Here is an 18556-nt window from a genome sequence, read left to right as displayed (position 1 = left end):
TGAACTACAGTAGCTCGTGTGTTGGATTGCACCACATGGGCCAGCCTTTGCTGCCCACATGCATCAATCAGCCTCAGTCGCCCCTGTCGATGGTTCACCACTGTTCCCTCCTTGGACCACTTTTGATAGATACTGATCACTGCAGACCGGGAACACCCCACAAGAGCTGCAGTTTTGGAGATGCTCTGACCCAGTCGTCTAGCCATCACAATTTGTCCCTTGTCAAAGTCACTCGCTTGCCCATGTTTACTGCTTCTAGGCCATAAATCAGCAGCTGACAAGACGTTAAATGTAGTGCCCTCGTTGGTCCTTAAAAGAATGGAGAAAGCCGTTAGAGAAAATGAAAGAAAAACACAGTTGCGTTTATTTACAATAAATGTATGGAGCCCACAGTACCTGAAGCATTAGTGAATAAGGAGCTGTGCAGAACGACGGACACAAAGGCATCATTCAAAATCTGTTAAATGAAGCTCATACGAGCGTACTCACAGCACTGTCTTCACTTTAATCCCCTGAAAAGTGAAAGACGTTTGCGTCCTTACTGACTATAATTACAACGGACATTGTACTTACTCTGTCACTGTAGGATGAGCTTATGTTTGTTTTACTTGCAAGCATGGAGCTAGTTCCACCCATAGATTTTCAGAATAAAGCATCACGACAATGGCTCAACAGCTGCTTAAAATAGGGGAAGGCTAAAGAATGTAAATTGGACATGACGTTATCACTGGTAAGATCAAATGTAATCAATAATTACAGGCAGCTATAAATAAATACAAAGGCATACACGAAGGAGAGAAATTAAATAGCAAACAAACTAAGAAGCTGAACATAATTAATGATAGACAGAACTCAGGAGTCCAGTAATAAATAAAAGCAAATACTGCATATATATCACGCATGGGGCGATCATTTGAAAGAAGTGAACGTGATTTATTAGAGTACAGAGATTGAGAAAGAAACTATTAGGAGATTAGACTGCAATTAAGATACCAGCAGAGCAGAGTCAGGGGAATGAAGCAGGACAAGAGTCCAGTTATTTGTACCTCACTGCTCCCTCCTGTCCTCAGTCCCCACAACACGGTTTTGATATTTCCTTGCAAAGAGTATGCATCTTTGAGATTACAAAAAACATTTGTAGATACACTTCATGATTGTGTAACACCAAGATGGAATATGTCCACCATGACAAAACAATATTTATGGTCACAACACTGGAATTTCATCATTTGTTGTCAAGAATGTAAACAAAGGTTTCAAAATTGACAAGATCAAGTTCATAGAGAGTGCCATGGATATAGGTGTGATGTTTCTGCTATAGCAGTAACTCTACAAGTATTTTATTCTAAATACAGTAATTAAAAATAAAAATTAAAAAAATCTAAATATTTTTAAAATGCAATTTAAAAAATATGTGTTAAAAGCTAATATTAGAACACAGATTTTTTTCCTACTCCTTTACAATTCTATTTCCTCACTGCATTTCCTTTCCCTTTTAGTTATTGGATTAGTTTCTCTATTAGTCTTTCCTCAGCCTGAGTCTTTTGGTCGTTTTTCTGTTGGGAAAACAGCAAAGCAAATTAACCATGTGATGCAATGTAAGGAGTCCTCTGGTCTGTTAGCGAGAGACAGGTTGGCCACCTGAATTTTTCAATCTTGCTGTTTGCACAGAATTTTGTGAAACATTTTTCAGAAGTAAATGGTAAATGGCCTGTATTTGTATAGCGCTTTTCTAGTCCCTAAGGACCCCAAAGCGCTTTACACAACCTGTCATCCACCCATTCACACACACATTCACACACTGTGTTTGTGTTTGTGCTTGCACAATTACATTCACTCTTAAATGTTCAGCACTGATGTATGATAAAATATGAAGGTATACTGCAGTGAAATGGGCCTGATCAGATGACATGTTGAAGGTAACGTGCTAGCAGCTAGAACCAGCACCCAGCCCCGTTACATTTATAAACAGTGTTAGAGTCAGGCAGGGCTCCATTAGGGATGTGAAGTCTCCTACTGTCTCTGTCAGCAGCAATACCTTGGTACTCTGTGCTTTATAAACTGTGTTCATTTGCTACTAAGGGGCACTTGGGCTAGTAGTAACAGTTAATTAATTTATTTCCAGAAAATGAAAAATGTGTCTATCATAACCCATATGGAAAAGAAATAGTAAAAACATATATGATTTACTCGTGAAAGTGGCCACTTTCATGAGTAAATCATATATAAATCATATAAGGCTTACATGATTTACTCATGAAAGTGGCCACTTTCTCATTACTTTCATATATTTTTTTAGTATCCAAAACATACAAGTTTCATTATATAATTTTTCAAGGGATCTTATATGTGTTTTCACTCTTGTATGCTTTTCATACAAGTTTCATACAAGACAGATACAAACTTTATAAGATTTATATTTATCTTTTCCATATGGGAAATGGCTATTTTAACCACCAAATGACTTGGCCTGTGCACTTATGGATGCACTTTATCTGCATAATGTTGTATATTCTGCTGTTGCTTATGTTTTTGGATGGAGGGCCAGTAGATAGACCACTGCCTAGTAAAGTACATATCTCCCACTAATGTACATATGGAGAACTGCATATCACATGGCTAGAATTTGTAGAGAGACAAAAACACACATCTGCAAACAATTTTCAGGATACCATCTATGCAATGTGCTCATAACAAAAAAAAAACCTTGTTTGACAGGGTTGAGTTTGAGCCCAGAATCCTTTTAACCGGAAGACAACAGTCCACAGCCACTCATCTGCTTTCAATTTTTATTTGAATAAAACACACTAGATTAAGGAAACATACAGCTTATCTAGCGAGCTCCAGCCTCCATGCGACCATGGATGAATGGGCAGCTTATCCAGGAGCATGCATAATGGTCCATACTAGTGCTTCTCTTTAATTGAGATACATATAAATATATACATTCCTGGACATCCAGGTTAGGATATTCTTAGGAGCTTGAAAAAAGAAGGCAAGTTGACTTCTTTGAGTTTGTGAAGACGTTTAACTTCTCATCCAAGAGGCTTAGTTAGTTCTAAAAACAAAACGTGGAGAGTCCCAGGTTTGGGTCGCCATCACTGGGGATTTAAAGGTGAAACCACTATGAGACCTTGGCCCACCCTATCATGTGACCTACTGAGGTCACCTGAGGCGAGACCAGAGTGGGGACTAAATGTGCCTGGATCTCAGGACTGCACTGTAGAAAGCCAGTGGTGCAGTGGACACAGATGGCCTACTTTACTCTTTGATAGAGAATTATCTGTTTTCTCTTTCTTTCTTTGTGCGTATTAAACATTTAGGTGCAGTTCCAAATATATGCTTTCATCATATTTACACAAACAAACACATGAAGACATTCTGCAAACAGTATCATTAGTAAAATCATCAGCACCTGTTCAGACCCATCTTGATCAAGCAGTCAAAACATTATCATGACTAATATTCAAATTGTGGTGATCACAGAATTTAATGGTGACTTCTTTGGAAATGTTAACCTGATGCCCCCTTAGTGTTTCTACACTTTCCCTCAATGTCAATGTGCTGTTCTCACTGTAGGAAACACCCCGTTTACAAATCAGACTTATTATCTTCTTGTCAATCTGCTCGCAAGTGTGAAGACCCTTGTAAAGTTTTTTCAAATCCTTCATCAGACAAAAAGTTTTGCAGACCCTCAGTTCCAGGGGCAACATACAAGAACTCTTGTCCTTCTGCTCACCCAGCTGCACCACCCAGAACTTGGACAGCTCACTGGGGTTCTTTGCGTTGCTTGCCACCATGTTAAGAATCAGAGGGTAAAGGTCATGAGCTGCAGCTGGGATGGAGGATTCTGACATGCTGGGGTCAGGAGGACAGTGGCTGGGCTTTGAAGAGAGCGAGAAATGATTTTAATACAACACAGTAGTATATTTAGACATTTAGACATACTGCACCTATAAGTTCTATCACATCCTTATTTTGTTTCTTGACTTAAAGATGCAAGAGTCCAGGTAATCGTGTGATATTGAACACATATCAATAAATATGACAATGACTAAGAATGATGATTTCATATAGACTGTACCTGTGGACTGACAATAAGGACTTGGTTTGCAGACTTAGCTTCCTCAGCCAGCCAGCGCATCGGCCCCTTCTGTGCAATCTTTTCTTGCTGCCAAATGTCAATTGCAACCTTGCAGCCGCCATGCAACTGCAGGAACTCTGCAAGTGCCACAACAGCACGCTGGAATGCTGAATTTACAGCAGGGTACACCAAAAGCACATGAGGAGGCACCACAGGAATGTTCTGGTAGTCCAGTAATTTGCCAGCTTTAACAGTCCTATTTTTATCTGGGTAATAAGAAAACAATGGAAAGGAGAGTTAGTCAGCTTCAGCACCAGCCAGCAGTGTTAAACGTTACGTTCAGTGAGAGACTGAGATTACCGAAAAGCACCACTGAACGACACAGGAAATCATTCCTGCCTGTGGCCATCTCCCTGTACAACGCATCCACTTAACACACTGTTTGCTGCTACAACTACACATGTTTCTTTTCCAACTATTTATTTATGAGTGACTTATGTATGTATGTATGTATATATATGTATATATTGTACTATTCTTAGTTAGTGTATTGTCTGTCTTGTCTTAATGTTGGTTTAAAATGGAGCACTGTAACAAAAAATAATTTCCCCCAGGGATCAATAAAGTATTCTGATTCTGATTCTGATTCTGATTATACTGTGTCTAGAAGGGGAATCCCCAGCTTTGACTACTTCTTGAATACAACTTTTAAATCTAGGATGGTGAAGCAGAGTTTCTGTGCTTTGGAAAGCATTTTAAGGTAAGATGTTTAAAGCATTTATTTCAAAGTGACTCCAAACATAGCTCAAAAGGCTTGCAGGTAAGGTCATCCTGTAGCAGGGAGCCTTTTTGCTAAATACAATTCAGCATTCAAGTAAATCACGTTGTGCACACACAAAGTAAACGTGCGTTTTGTTGAGCATATATTTTTCCTATTCATCATTAATAATTCAGGTGCATATTCCAAAAAAAAAACCCCAAAATGTTTATATTTACACATTATGCAGAATGAACTCAGGATAATGAGGATGACCACTCCTCCGGTAAAGATGATGGCAAATCTGACGATTACTCTCGGAGCTGCAAAAGCGGGCATATACAGAGGAAACACATTTATTCAGATTTTATTGATTCAGTACAGGTGCTTTAGGAAATTGTGACTCGTACCTGGAGTAGTTAGCCCAGTAGTGACCTTAACTGGAGTAAATAATTAGAAAAGATAGATTAGTCATCACATGCATTGTAAATTGGTGTAGTAAGTATTTAAAATCATACAGTGCACTTCATGCATGTGGTTTGATATATTCCCTTGCAGTACTGGGAGACTGGGATTTTCTATATGTACTTATCTTTGCAGACTCACTGAAATTATTAGCTGAACTATACTGAACAGTATTGCTCACCTGTAGTTACATAAGGAGAAGTTGGTGTAACCGTTGCTATAAAACAGAGAAAATGTTAATAGTTTTACCATTTATATCTCCTAAGTATATTGTGCCCGTCAAAAGTTTTGGCTGTAATAGGTTTTACAAAAAATTATTTTGAAAAAAAGAAAAAAGAAAAAAAAAAAACACTTACTTTTTGGTGTTTTAGGAATATAAATACATTCCGTCACATAAACTAAATTGCCATCTACCAGTGGAGGGAAAGGGAGATTTGCAACTTGTATTTCATTGTAGCCATAGGTGGGATTTACAGCATAATGAAACCATATCTAGGTTTCAGAACAAAAAGAAAAAAGGGGAAAAAACAATTAACAGCATCACAGACCTTTTTCCCTATGTAGGAAATAGGACCAAAAGATATGATCAGTACTACTAAGGTTAAGACTGATACCTTTTCTAATTGATCCAAGCTTGCACTGGCCAAAGATGGGTTGTAATTACAATGGTAGTCTTGTCTTTCAGTTCTGATGCGAGTGGCTGTCAAATATTTAGTACTAGCTGCAGAGAGAAAATAACAGACTGAAATAAATTAGTCTGCCTTTAGATATTAACCAGTGAGTGTCCATGACAAGGATCCTGACACACTAAGTACACACTGTATAAAATGCATGAAAGAAAAGGAAAAATCTTCAACATCTTTTGCTGGATATCATCTCAATGTCCTTAATGTTTCACCACCATCAGCAAATAAAACATGTGCAACAAAGACCTACTGTCTACTCTGCAGATGTATGATTGTTTAGTAAATGGCAACATTAAATCTGTCATAACATCAGCAGTCCCAAGTGCTATATAAAAAACACACAAAATGTGGTCTCCAACCATCAATGCTGATCGCCCAGCTTATGTTGAGCATGACTCTTTCGCCTACTGGCACCATCTTCAATTTCAAGCCTGCCACTAGAGATGGAACCAAGGTCTCGTGTCCTGGGGGAAAATCTGAAATGAGAAACAACAGCGGTGCTCACTGTCCCCGCAGACGGATTGTGTTTTCGGATATTTAAAGAGATGGTCAGTGTTGATTTGGCAGCTGAAATATATTTTGCAGCTTCTGTAACAGTTTTTGTTGCAAAAAAGATAAAAACAAACAGAGTATAATGAAATCTGAAGATCTCAAATAAGCATGGCTATTCCCATATTTGATAACTCACAAAATATGTAATGCATTTTTTTAATCTTAAATTCTGAAACACTTCATATGCATTTGTTATTGTGATTTTCCTTTCATGTGTCTGTCAGTGATGAATTTTTTTTTTTTTTTTAAGTGTAGAAAAGTAGTAAAAATATGACCACTAGTAGCTTTAGAGTCAATTGGAAAAAAGAAAGTTCACCCTCTTTAAATTATAACGTATTAACATATCAGCAAATATTAAAAATAATCTGCTGGCTGTTAATAGATCTTAAAATAATACAACCTCACATGAACAACACATGACATACTTATTTAACAAAAACATATCAAAAAGCAAAAGCAGTGTGTGAAAAACACCCTTACTGCTTCCAAAGGGATTAAAAGTGAAAAGCAGCAGCCAGTTTCTGCTAATCAAATCCACCCGATTTGCTAATGATCACAAAGTTTTGTGAGTTTGCTGGTCTGGGAAGTACAGGTGTGTGTTAATACAAAAGTTGCAATCTGCAATGTTCACAGAAACCGCAAACAGCCCTGGAGCTACATTTCAGATTCTACATGCCCCAACTTGCAGTTAATAAATACCCCAGCAGATTCATCAAACAGTCAAACCATGCAATACTCAGAGAAATTTGTTACAAATCTGAAGGCTAATACACCTCCAAGGAGACAAAGGACATTCTGATGACCATCAGTCTGGGATGAGATATAAGGCTGTTAACATATAATCAATCTAGAGTGAGGAATATTATTCACACGTGGAAAGACAGTTAACATCTTTTAGGAGTGGAAGTTTCATCAAGCCCCACAAACCTCAATGAAATGAAGCAATGCCTTCACAAAGAGCATAACAAAATTTCTCAACAATGATCCTCCACAGCGTGAGAGATTGATGAAGTCATAGTCTGCAGTCTACGAGTGCCAAAGTAATTAAGTCTTGAGGTGTGCTTTCACACACTCCATCTGCATCTTACCGTAGTTTTTGTTAACTAAATAATGACACTGTGTAATATCTCAAGCTACTGAACTTCTACAAGAGTACACATCCAGAATATTCTGGGTTTGCACAGCTGCCATCTGTCAAACGGTTCAGAAGAATAAAAACAAGAAGTAACAGACTCGGGAAGAGTTTATGTCCTGGAGCAGTGGCTTCCACCTCTCTACACACTTGACTGTAAACATGGCACAGAAATACTCAGATACAAACACAGTCTGGGCTGAGGGCATTTTAATTGTAAAATGATGTACAGTGCTGTTGTTTTTCGCCTCTGCTGGTGCAGCCAGGCTATTTTGTATCTTTACTTACTTATTTTTTATTAATTCTATTTATATATTGTTTTTAATCTTAAGAGACAGCCAAACCGAATTTCACTGTACTCTATATCTTGACAAAGATCTTTATATTCTACGCGTTGCTGTTCATCTGAGGGAGTATTTAACACATTTTAGAACCTGGCAAGAACCAGATTACTTTGGAACACAAAGGTGCTCATAGTCGACCTGAAATAGTTTAAACATAACATATTGGCAGATTATAGTTTCCATCTAGCGCTAATAAACATGAAATAGGCTTACCATGATATTCTTCACATTTCACCTCCTGAAAAGCAACAGCACAAATAAATGTAAGATCCCTTTGAAGTTTGAATTAAAATAAATAAATACTAAATAATAAAGGATTACTTAAAAAAATGTAGGTCACTTACAATGTTATGTGATGTCACCTGGGCGGCGACACAAAACAGAGAAAACAGCGTGACTCCCCACATAATAAAACACCAGTAAAAGTTACAGAAATAAACGATCATAAAGCCGAGTAACTGTTTAACTACCTACAGGAGCACTGTAGTGCTGACGCTCTGAATTCCGTTATTTATATATAAGCCCCGCCCACCGCGCTGACCGTTTTACTTGTTGCCTGTTGAGAGGTAGGTCTGCTGCTTCACGTCCTCTTTTCTCATTAAACTATTCCAGCACCGGATCAGGTCCAATTAAGTGTCGCATGTGTGAAGTTATACTGAGTATTTTCCGTGTCCTTGTGTGCTGTTTAAGGTCCAGACGACGACTGTGAGCTCTGACCACTCGTTAGCGGTAGACCTAAACAACCATAGAGATTATAAGCAGCCCCGCTACGACCATCGCCAGGTCTCTAAATCATTTAAATGTAACATTTCGACGCTATTTTTTTAAAAAAATGAATTATATTAAAGCAGAAATGTATCAACTAATGTAACTAGATGTATGGACTTAGATGCTGGTAAGTTAGCGGTTGCGAAACTGAGTTTTCATCTCAAAGTTTCAATCAGAATGACTTAAAAGTAGAGTTTGGACATTAGCAAAGGCGTAGAGACTGCTAGACAGCGGTTACTTTGTTAGTCAATACTTGCTGACATTTGTGACTCTTGGTTTACTGATATGACTGCCGTGACCTAGATATCACTCTCTGCCTCGGTCCGATTGGGAAAACTGCACATTGTTTTCTCGAGAAACAACACGGAACAGTCCTCAGACCACACATTCACCAGAAACACACGGTGCAATTCCAGGTCTGTTGAACTAAATTCATGTGCGCTCAGCCACAAACAACAGTTGTGCTTTTCCTGTGAACAAAATTCGTTTTTTTATGACTTTTATCAGACTGAATAACAAAGTCAGGCAGCAGAAGGCCTTACTGCTGTAGAAACACAGGACTTCTGATGTGACAGAGAATTAGAGTTTAACTTTTAACATGCTGCACTTGATGCAAGTCAAGTTAACCTATGTACTGAGTGTCTAGTTGTCCCTAGTTATTAATTTAACTGCTGTCAGTTTCACAACTATCAGTTGGGCATTTCAAAGAAAAGGAGTGGCATAAGTCATATTAGATGAATAAGTATTTAGTCTTTTCAAGGCCAATAGAGAGAGACAGATATTTTATCCTTCGGCCTTTAGTTAACTTGTGCTGTGGATGAAAGAAACATGTTACCTGCTGAATAACAGAATAGTTATTTATTTATTTTTATCTTCAGTCCCTTGTAGTGGACATCGAGTCTTCCTTGCTGACAGAATGAAGTGATGTGATGTGGACATCATGCTCATTGCTATATCACCTTACAGCCTCTCTCTTATATAGAATCACAATATTTAAGAGAGTTGTGCAGAAATGCAGACACATACTACAAATTTCATTCTTTTCATCAGAGTTTCAGTTTTAGACATTTCCAAGCTCACCCCCTTCTGATTTGTTTTCAAATATGTGTTTGAATAAGGAAAACAGGATGTTGTGTTTGACCACACGGAGCCTAACTGGAGCCCAAAGGGCTGTGACTTGGAGACAGGGAAGATTTATAAGGGACTGCAGGTGCTTCTTTACCAGTGTGCCCCAATGCCGCTTTGTCCCCAAGACCAGAAAGATGGGTCCCCCCTCTTCCCCCAGCTCATCCTTCTCCAGCCATTACAGATGCTTCACTGTCTCATCTTCTCAGTGGAGCTCTGCATCGTCACCTACAGCCGATCAGAAAAAACCATCTTACAGTTATGTCATTATTGGAGCGGGGTCCGCTGGTTGCGTCCTCGCTAACCGCCTCACAGAAGACGCCCAGGAGTCTGCGCTGCTGCTCGAGGCTGGCCCTAAGGACAGGTGGTTAGGCAGCTTGCGACTCTCATGGAAAATCCACATGCCAGCTGCCCTGATCTACAACCTCTGCGATGACAAGTACTTTGATTGATCTGTTTTGTTATTCGAGTCATTAAATGTTTTTGTTCAGATTTATAAGAACAGACATTTGCCTTACTGTATGACATTTAATATTACACGCTAAAGGGTTTCTAAATTAGCTCAGTGTGTAGCAAGCAGACCTTTGACCTTTAACCTACATCTCAGTTGTTTAAATGTGAACAATGAAATGGCATTACAATATTACATCGCTTTTACACGTGCAAAAACAGTACAGTATTGGCCTAACATTAATAGCCCAGCATTCTGATACCAGTAATAATAACATTGTATAAACTGTTATTAACTTATAATAGTCTGACTTGTTGCTATCTCATTTCATTTTTGCTCAGGTATAACTGGTTCTACCACACTTTACCTCAAGCCAACATGGACAATCGGGTAATGTACTGGCCGAGGGGCCGCGTCTGGGGAGGGTCCTCTTCACTCAATGCAATGGTGTACATCCGCGGGCACGCTGAAGATTATAACCGCTGGCAAAGAGAGGGCGCAGATGGCTGGGATTATGAGCATTGTCTGCCTTATTTTAGGAAAGCTCAGTGTCATGAGCTGGGAGAAAACAGGTAACTAATACAAATATATACTGGGCATTTTTACCACTGCTTTTCCAGTATCTTTTTATGTATGATCACAGCATTTTTCACTTGCGTGGCAGTGCTGTTTTCTCTGTCCCGCTCACCTAGGCTTTAAAATCTCAAATATGTAACAAGACAGTTTTTTCCTTGTGCATAAATGCACAGCACTGCATTGAATTCTTTTGCAGAACGCACCTACACCGAGCATCACGCATATCTAGACTGGCTGTCTCTAATTTCTAAGAATGTGAGAAACCAGGAAATACATCAGTCAAAAAAGGTCACAGCTCAAAAGCACTTTACAGTTTAAAACTATTATGTGCAAACAGAAATTTGAGGCACTGTGGGATATATTTGATACAATATAACGTGTCATTTCATAAATAGCAAACAATGAAATAAATGTCAGCGAACTCTGAATGAGATTGATGAGACTGCTTATGAGAAGAAATTCGTTGGAAACTGTTCAGTACAACCACAGTGACAAGGTGAAAACCACAGGAAATGTACCAAAAACAAACACCGGGAGACTACAAAGACTTTACCCAAGTATTTACAGGATGACTTTGTGGAGGAAGGACTTTGGCATGCTTAACTGAGAACCTTTGTTGTCTAGATCTGAATGATGACGATGGCTGTTAGAGTAAAACTGAAATGTTGAAATGACCTGTAAAGGAAGTAGTATAATCACTGTGTTTGATAATATGGTACAGAAACATAGAAGAACACTTAAATTTAAGTGTAGCAATTATGGAAAACCTTCTCAGTTATTGGATTGCATATCCAACAGTAAAGAAAAGAGAATTATTAATATTGTTTGCATGCCTACACTACATTACTTCCTATGAAAACAATTGAAACAGCTCTCTCTGTCTCTCTTTTTTTAATGTTATCTTTATGTTTTTGCTGTATATTGTAGATACCGAGGCGGCAGCGGACCTCTTCAGGTGTCCAGAGGGAAAACCAACCATCCCCTTCATAAGGCTTTTATTGAGGCGGGGCGACAGGCAGGATATCCATTCACTGATGACATGAATGGATACCAACAGGAAGGCGTGGGCTGGATGGACATGACCATTTATAAAGGTTCTAAATGCTAAATGCTACAGAATTGATAGATAATTAATAGGGTTAGTTACAGGTAAAGTGCCACAAACCTTTTCTGGTGAAATGTTTTCGAGTGGCAGAATTAGACGTCTGATCTCAGTCTGATTTAGCTCCAAAGGTTAAAATATCAATACTACAGTCTAAATGTCAGGAGAGCAAATCAATATGCTTTCAGATGTGTGGCCTTTAAAAAAGGAAGGGCTTAATTTCTTGGATGAAAAATGTGTGTTTGTCGTTGACCACAATGTGTTTTTCAACCTCTGAGCACATGTCACTGTGTGTTCATAGAACTACTTAACCAACTCTAAAAAAATCTGAAACTTAGGCCCATTAAGAAAGTATTTACTGTCGTACGTCATATGGAATAATTCCTGAGGCCGCAGAAGAGAAACCATGTTACTGGTCAAATACGTTTCAGTACTGTTTAATTCTTGATCTAATCTTTACATACTTTCACTGTCTAAATCTATCAAGGGAAGAGGTGGAGCACTGCCAGTGCTTACCTGAGACCAGCCCTGGGTCGACCCAATCTGAAGGCGGAGGTGCGATGTCTGACCACTAAAATCCTGTTTGATGGCAACCGTGCTGTGGGGGTGGAATACATTCAAAATGGACAAAAGAAAAAGGCAAGGAGGATAGATGTTAGAAGATTAACTAATGGATCATAAAATGAAATTAATTGAAACACTGAATTATGTTTTATATCCTGAATTTGGCCCTTTACAGCGATTTTTCTATTGTCTGTTCAGGTGTTTGCAGAAAAAGAAGTGATAGTCAGCGGAGGAGCCATCAATTCCCCTCAGCTTCTCATGCTATCTGGGATTGGAAATGCAGATGACTTGAAACAGCTCGGCATCCCTGTGATTCAACACTTACCAGGTGTGTTGCGTATGTGAAGAACGTCCTTGTAGCCTACTTCTAACTTACAGAACTACAAAAATTAGAAAGTTTTCCAACTGATGCTTGTGTGACTTCAGACGATCATCTCTTCGGTGCTTACTGTCAGACCACTTTGCCTTCCTCCTCTCTCAGGTGTCGGTAATAACCTGCAGGATCACTTGGAGCTGTATGTCCAGCAGCAGTGTACTCAGCCCATCACCCTGTACAAAGCCCAGAAACCTTTCCACATGGTCAAGATAGGCCTCGAGTGGCTCACCATGTTTACTGGTAACCGAGTCACCTGCACATTTATAACGGGACAATTTCCCAAATGTTTTATAGAATTAGCGAGAGTTTCTGTCCTTGCATCACTTTTAGATGAAGATGTCTCCAAACTGCCATTTCACTCATCTAAAATGCTTGTTCATCAGAAAATATAATTGAAAAGAAACCAGAGAGTTAATATAAACCCTTTAACTTTCATTCAGGTTTCAGCTATATTAATGATTATACACAATTATTGTGCAGATGTTAAATATTAAACTATTTTCACTGGGTACACAGCGTGTAAGGAATGTATCAGCCTGCAGCACTGCCTTTCTAAACTACAGCTGGCATTGACACAGTATATAGAAGAATCTCTCACAGTTTTAATAATGGTGACGCATAGGAAATGTGACATGAGGTGTTTTATTGGTGATCCTGGTAAATTACATTTACAGTCTGGTTCCTGGTTGTTGGAGAAAGTCAGCTAAGATAGTCGAAAGAACTTTCACTACCAGAAAAAAAGCTCATCAATCACATCACCCCAGTGGCATTTCTTGTAAATAGACATGCCTGTCTAATAAAGAGTACAATCATTTCACTAACCACATCAATCTCCCACAAGGTTATGGAGCAACAGCCCACATGGAAAGCGGGGGATTTATTCGTAGTCGTCCCAAAGTAGCACACCCCGACATCCAATTTCACTTTCTGCCCTCACAAGTCATTGACCACGGACGAGTCACCCCCAAAATAGAGGCTTACCAGGTGAGTAAAGCTTGTTTTTGCAAAACCGTGACTTCTTAATGCTGGTGCAGTGGGCATGCTTATGTTTTTTGAAGCCTTCTATAAACATGTGTAGAAACAAGAAGTCAAGTAAACAGCCCAAAGCATGAATTGCAGCACATAGAATATGCCCAGTCTTGCAGAGGAGTATTTACAGGCGTGCATATGTTCCATGGAAAAAAAAAAAACAGCCCCATGAGTTTTCCAGGAAATTCTATGCGGGGAACCTTTCACCCTTATTTATAGCCTCTTTTCCAGAGAAGTACACCTGAAACGAAATCACTCGCTCTTTCTTTTTCTTTGTCTTCTACTTAAACGGTGCAAAAGGCGCAGCCGTTTATTTCTTTTTACTTTAATTAATAGTGTCATACATCTGTAAATTAGAATTGGAATTTCAGCTCATCTCAGGGTTTATGAACTCAGATGTGTTAGCTAAACCTGCTCCCTAGAAAAGGCCCACATCTCAAGTTGCATCAGTTTTTTTCCTCATTTGAAAGATGACAGTGGCCTCAGTTTTTCCACATCAAAAATGAGCACTTATGATGGTGTTTTTACTAGGGATGTGCACAGCTACAAGTCTACTACTACTAGTACTAGTTACTAGTCGGTACCAGACTTAAGTTGTTCACTCTGTTCAAATTTTAATTCATGCCCAATGCCGGTAAATTATTGTGTACTAAATGTTATGTAGCCATCTGGCACGAGATGGCGCTTCGTCATTGAGAAATGCCATAAATCTGTTAATCTACGCTTCATATTTTTGTTAACACTGATGAGCTTTCTCTGAAAGATGAGTTCTGCCTTAGTGACAGGGTGAGCAGTTCAGTCAATTGAGAGTGGTTCAGAGTAGAGCCACGACTCCTCCATATCGAAAATAGATGGCCAAGGCCGTCACCTCCTGGGTAAGGTGTTCCAACCATGCATGTCCTTCCGGGAGAAGGCCCTGGTGCACTCCAGGGCATCCTGGAGATATTACGTTTATAGGCTGGCCTGGGAAAGACTTGATGTTTCCCCCGGAGGAGGAGGTGGCGAGAGGGAGGTTTGGGCTTCCCTGCTGCTGTCCCGCTCACCCGACTTCAGATAAGCAGAAGAAAATGGGCGGATGATTTATTGTTTTTATTATTTTAAATTTTTAGAACTTTTACTTTAGTAGGTGTCATGAATTTTCAAAGAGCAACGTGCCAAACTTTACAGTCACAATTTATTCATTTTCCAGATGTTAACTTGTCGTATTTTAGTTATACATAAACATCTGTTATAGTTACATGTTTTCATATCATATATAACATCGGTTTAGTTTAGGTGTTTTTCTCCTTCACTGTCTGGAGTGTAACGTGTAGTGTTGATAATGCACAATGCGAGGTGCCACACAGCTTGATTCGCTATTTAAGAATGTCATAAATGATTTAGACGCCTCTCTTATTTGTTTTTGACATTTTCCACCAAACGTTTGTCAATTTAAACTTAATATTTGAGTGTTCCTTAGTTTTAGACTAGTTGGTTAGTCTACGTTTTTTCCACAGTTATTCGAGTAAGAAATAAGGAACATCCCTAGAATTTAGTGTTTTGAGGTTTTCTCTTGGACAAAATAACTTAAAAAGCTAAAAAGCCTTTATCATGTAAAAAGCTTGGGTTTACAAACTAGGATTAATGAAATTCAGCTGTGCTGTTTTAGTTAGCTCGGTTAGCAGTGACAGTTTTACTCATGCTGTTGTAGGTTCATGTTGGACCAATGAGGAGCACCAGTACAGGCTGGCTGAAGCTGAAGAGCACCAACCCCCTGGACCACCCAATCATTCAGCCAAACTATCTCACCACAGGTCTGGATGTATTTGATATTTCCTTTAAATTTCCCCCTTAAAAAAAATCTATAAAATCTATTTTTGAACAATGACAGTATTTTGACATGTTTGTAGTTATTGTTGCAGTATTGAAGTCCCTCTGCATCAACTTTTACCTCAGCAGCTTGCAGACTTTTGAGTTACAACAAAGTTGCTCTGGCACGTTCTTATATAAGCTTTTCCTGGTTTTGATTCCCTCTCCTCCTCTCAGATATTGACGTGTGGGAGTTCAGGCAGTGTGTCAAACTCTCCAGAGAGATTTTCGCCCAGAAGGCCTTTGACCCCTTTCGTGGTCCTGAAGCCCTGCCTGGTCCTCAGGTCCAATCCGACGCAGACATTGATGCTTTTGTCCGCCAAAAGGCAGACACTGCCTACCATCCATCCTGCACATGCAAGATGGGCTCACCCTCTGACCCGATGGCGGTGGTTGACTCAAACGCACGCGTTCTGGGCCTGGAGAAGCTTCGTGTGATCGACGCCTCGATCATGCCCAGCATTGTCAGTGGAAACCTGAATGCTCCAACCATCATGATGGCAGAGAAGACTGCTGATATTATCAGAGGTCGCCCTGCACTCGTTGAATCGGGGGTTCCTGTGTACCAGCCTCCAACACTTGACACACAGAGATAAAGAGAGAGGTGTACAGCTTATCTGTGAGTTAGAAAAATCCCTCAATAGAGTCAGTTATTAGGCAAAAATAGCAGTAAATCACAAGCTGTATGTTCGATTAGGAGCTTATCAATTTAACTCTGAGCTGATATTGTGAATTATTACCATGGGAACATTCCTGGCCTAACACACATATTTAGGACCATAAACACTTCACATCTGTCTCACGCTGCCATTGGGGTGGAACAGTACAGCAAAATCACTGTGGATATGACAGGAAATGTGTCTAATATGTGGCTTCTCGCTTAGCAAACAATTTACCAGCCTGCCTCATCATGAATTTCAGTAAAAATGCTGTGAAATGTATGTCTTAAACATGAAGTAATTACCCAAGATTACAAACTAGTGTCCAGCATCACATTAAAAAATTGCAAAACAGCTTTAAAAAACTAAAGAAACTTGAATATTTCAAGGATATGAGCTTCTGATGAAAATCTGTTTCCACGGCACTGCTTTTCAGAAAACAATTGTCTTATCAGCCGTCATCTAATGTGGTTGAGAGCTGCAGTCAGCAGCTGGAGCAAACTGTAGACTGTAGAATAACTGGCCTCAGCAGCTCGCTCCTGTCTGCTCAGACCAGATCAGAGGTTGGCAGCCTTTCGCTGTGACAATCCTCTTCCTTCCTGAAAACTTGCAGGTTCAACAGATAAAATCTTTGTTTTGTTTTTTTAGTCCCCCCGCACTCATTTCACATTAACATGAAGGCAATAAAGTGATTCGCTTTCACTTTAGGTTTCCCACAATTTAGCCAGTTTTTATAGCAGTTTCTATAGCTACAGCTTTACCATCAACATCTGCAGAAAACATTTGGTTTTGTTACTCTGTTTGCGTGACAACAGAGCATTGAATAGGCAGGATGGAAGAAACCAACTTTTTTTTTTTTTTTGTACATCTAAACAGACTTGTCACTAAACAGACTTGTTTAGTGACAACTGTGGGGAAGGATCATACATTGTTTACCAAAAAGACTTAAGTGAAGTGGTAATATAAACTGGACCAAACCCTGATTCAAGCTTGGAAAAGAAATTATTATAATCAGACTTGTAGCGATTACACTACCAATGCATGCGTCTCTAGATTTAACAGACAGTTAAAGGAACAGACCTCCTAAATGCTGTCAATGCATCTGTAAAACTCACCTCAGTTGATTTGTTTGATTTATGCTATGTGCCAAATTTGCATCCTCGAGCTACATAACTCACAGCTTTTGCACCGCTGTCAGCCTGAAAGCTGTTTAGTATAAACAGTAATTAATGCAAAATGTTTTAACACTATGTTTACGCGCACTAAGAACTTTGAAACTAAAAATCTTCAGTGTCACTTTTTATAAGCAGCTTTTTTCTGATTGTGTTGTGAATTTTTTAAAACTATGTTTTTAATGTAACTGTAATATCATTGTTGCCTATGAGATCACGATTACATTTGATTTGTATTAATTCATGTATATGTTGCACATGGCTACAGTGTGTTTGAGTTTGGTCCAGTTTGAACTGACACACACCGGTGCTGAGATTTTAGACTTTGAGCGAATAATCAGTGTGTATTAGCAGCTATAATGAAAGCACTAACATAAATTATAAGTATGTCTTATTAAGCTTTGCACTATATCATAAAGAATTTATGGTTTACATTATAATGCAGTATTGTCTAACATGATGTGAATGTTTAAATCATCTGTCATTATGAAGGGAAACTTACTGTGAACACCGTCAAAGGCTTTCTGTTGTTTTTCTGTGCTGACACTAAACAAAGCCTCCTGACCTTGTTCTTGTGTCTTTATTCAGTGTTCGTTACAAAAAATCAGCAGGTTCATTGTCATTCCAGGCAAAACTTCAAGTATGCAAAAAAGGGCTTCTCTTTTTATTGGTACAAAACTTATAAGGTACTAGTACTCATGCTACAAAGTAGAGATAGAGCTATTCTTGTTTGCTTTTTTTAAATTTTCATACAACTGGATAGAAAGCAGAGATCTTCAAGTTAATCGCGTACTTTTTACAAATGCTGTACAGATTTTATACATCATTGTCACTTTATAGACATCTGTAAAGCAGTGGAACAGTAC

At 39.0% G+C, this 18556-nt stretch overlaps 2 protein-coding genes across 5 annotated transcripts; one reads left to right on the top strand and one right to left on the bottom strand.

Moving 5' to 3' along the window:
• Window positions 1-3466: 3466 nt before the first annotated feature.
• Window positions 3467-8427, bottom strand: il17rb (interleukin 17 receptor B). Its single transcript, XM_085345001.1, is given in 11 exon segments — window positions 3467-3497; window positions 3499-3884; window positions 3945-3953; window positions 4085-4350; window positions 5081-5164; window positions 5488-5523; window positions 5663-5798; window positions 5921-6027; window positions 6352-6468; window positions 8234-8258; window positions 8365-8427. Coding segments are annotated over 11 exon segments (1260 nt in total).
• A 120-nt stretch (window positions 8428-8547) lies between these two features.
• On the top strand, window positions 8548-18365 carry chdh (choline dehydrogenase). 4 transcript variants are annotated; one of them, XM_085345021.1, is made up of 10 exons: window positions 8548-8586; window positions 9907-10352; window positions 10706-10936; window positions 11868-12034; window positions 12530-12681; window positions 12805-12934; window positions 13088-13222; window positions 13824-13966; window positions 15702-15804; window positions 16037-18365. In XM_085345021.1, exons 2-10 carry the CDS (start codon window positions 9916-9918, stop codon window positions 16453-16455), a joined length of 1917 nt encoding a protein of 638 aa, XP_085201147.1. In that variant the 5' UTR covers window positions 8548-8586; window positions 9907-9915; the 3' UTR covers window positions 16456-18365. The 4 variants fall into 4 exon arrangements, with proteins under 4 accessions (XP_085201147.1, XP_085201149.1, XP_085201146.1 ...); XM_085345023.1 differs by lacking the exon at window positions 8548-8586 and adding an exon at window positions 8614-8803; XM_085345020.1 differs by lacking the exon at window positions 8548-8586 and adding an exon at window positions 8840-8915.
• The last annotated feature ends 191 nt before the right edge of the window (window positions 18366-18556 follow it).

Source organism: Diplotaxodon limnothrissa, linkage group LG20 (assembly GCF_057381915.1).
Source record: "Diplotaxodon limnothrissa isolate DT_005_m linkage group LG20, D_limnothrissa_male_GT1.1, whole genome shotgun sequence".
NCBI classification, from domain to species: Eukaryota; Metazoa; Chordata; class Actinopteri; order Cichliformes; family Cichlidae; genus Diplotaxodon; species Diplotaxodon limnothrissa.
Note: the sequence above shows the minus strand (reverse complement) of the source record. Positions and strands in the feature narration are given on the sequence as shown.

Coding starts and splice junctions, on each gene's coding strand:
- chdh (XM_085345020.1), top strand. Junction 12,935..13,087: donor TGTGATTCAACACTTACCAG/GTGTGTTGCGTA, acceptor CTCCTCTCTCAG/GTGTCGGTAATAACCTGCAG. Junction 15,805..16,036: donor GCCAAACTATCTCACCACAG/GTCTGGATGTAT, acceptor TCCTCCTCTCAG/ATATTGACGTGTGGGAGTTC.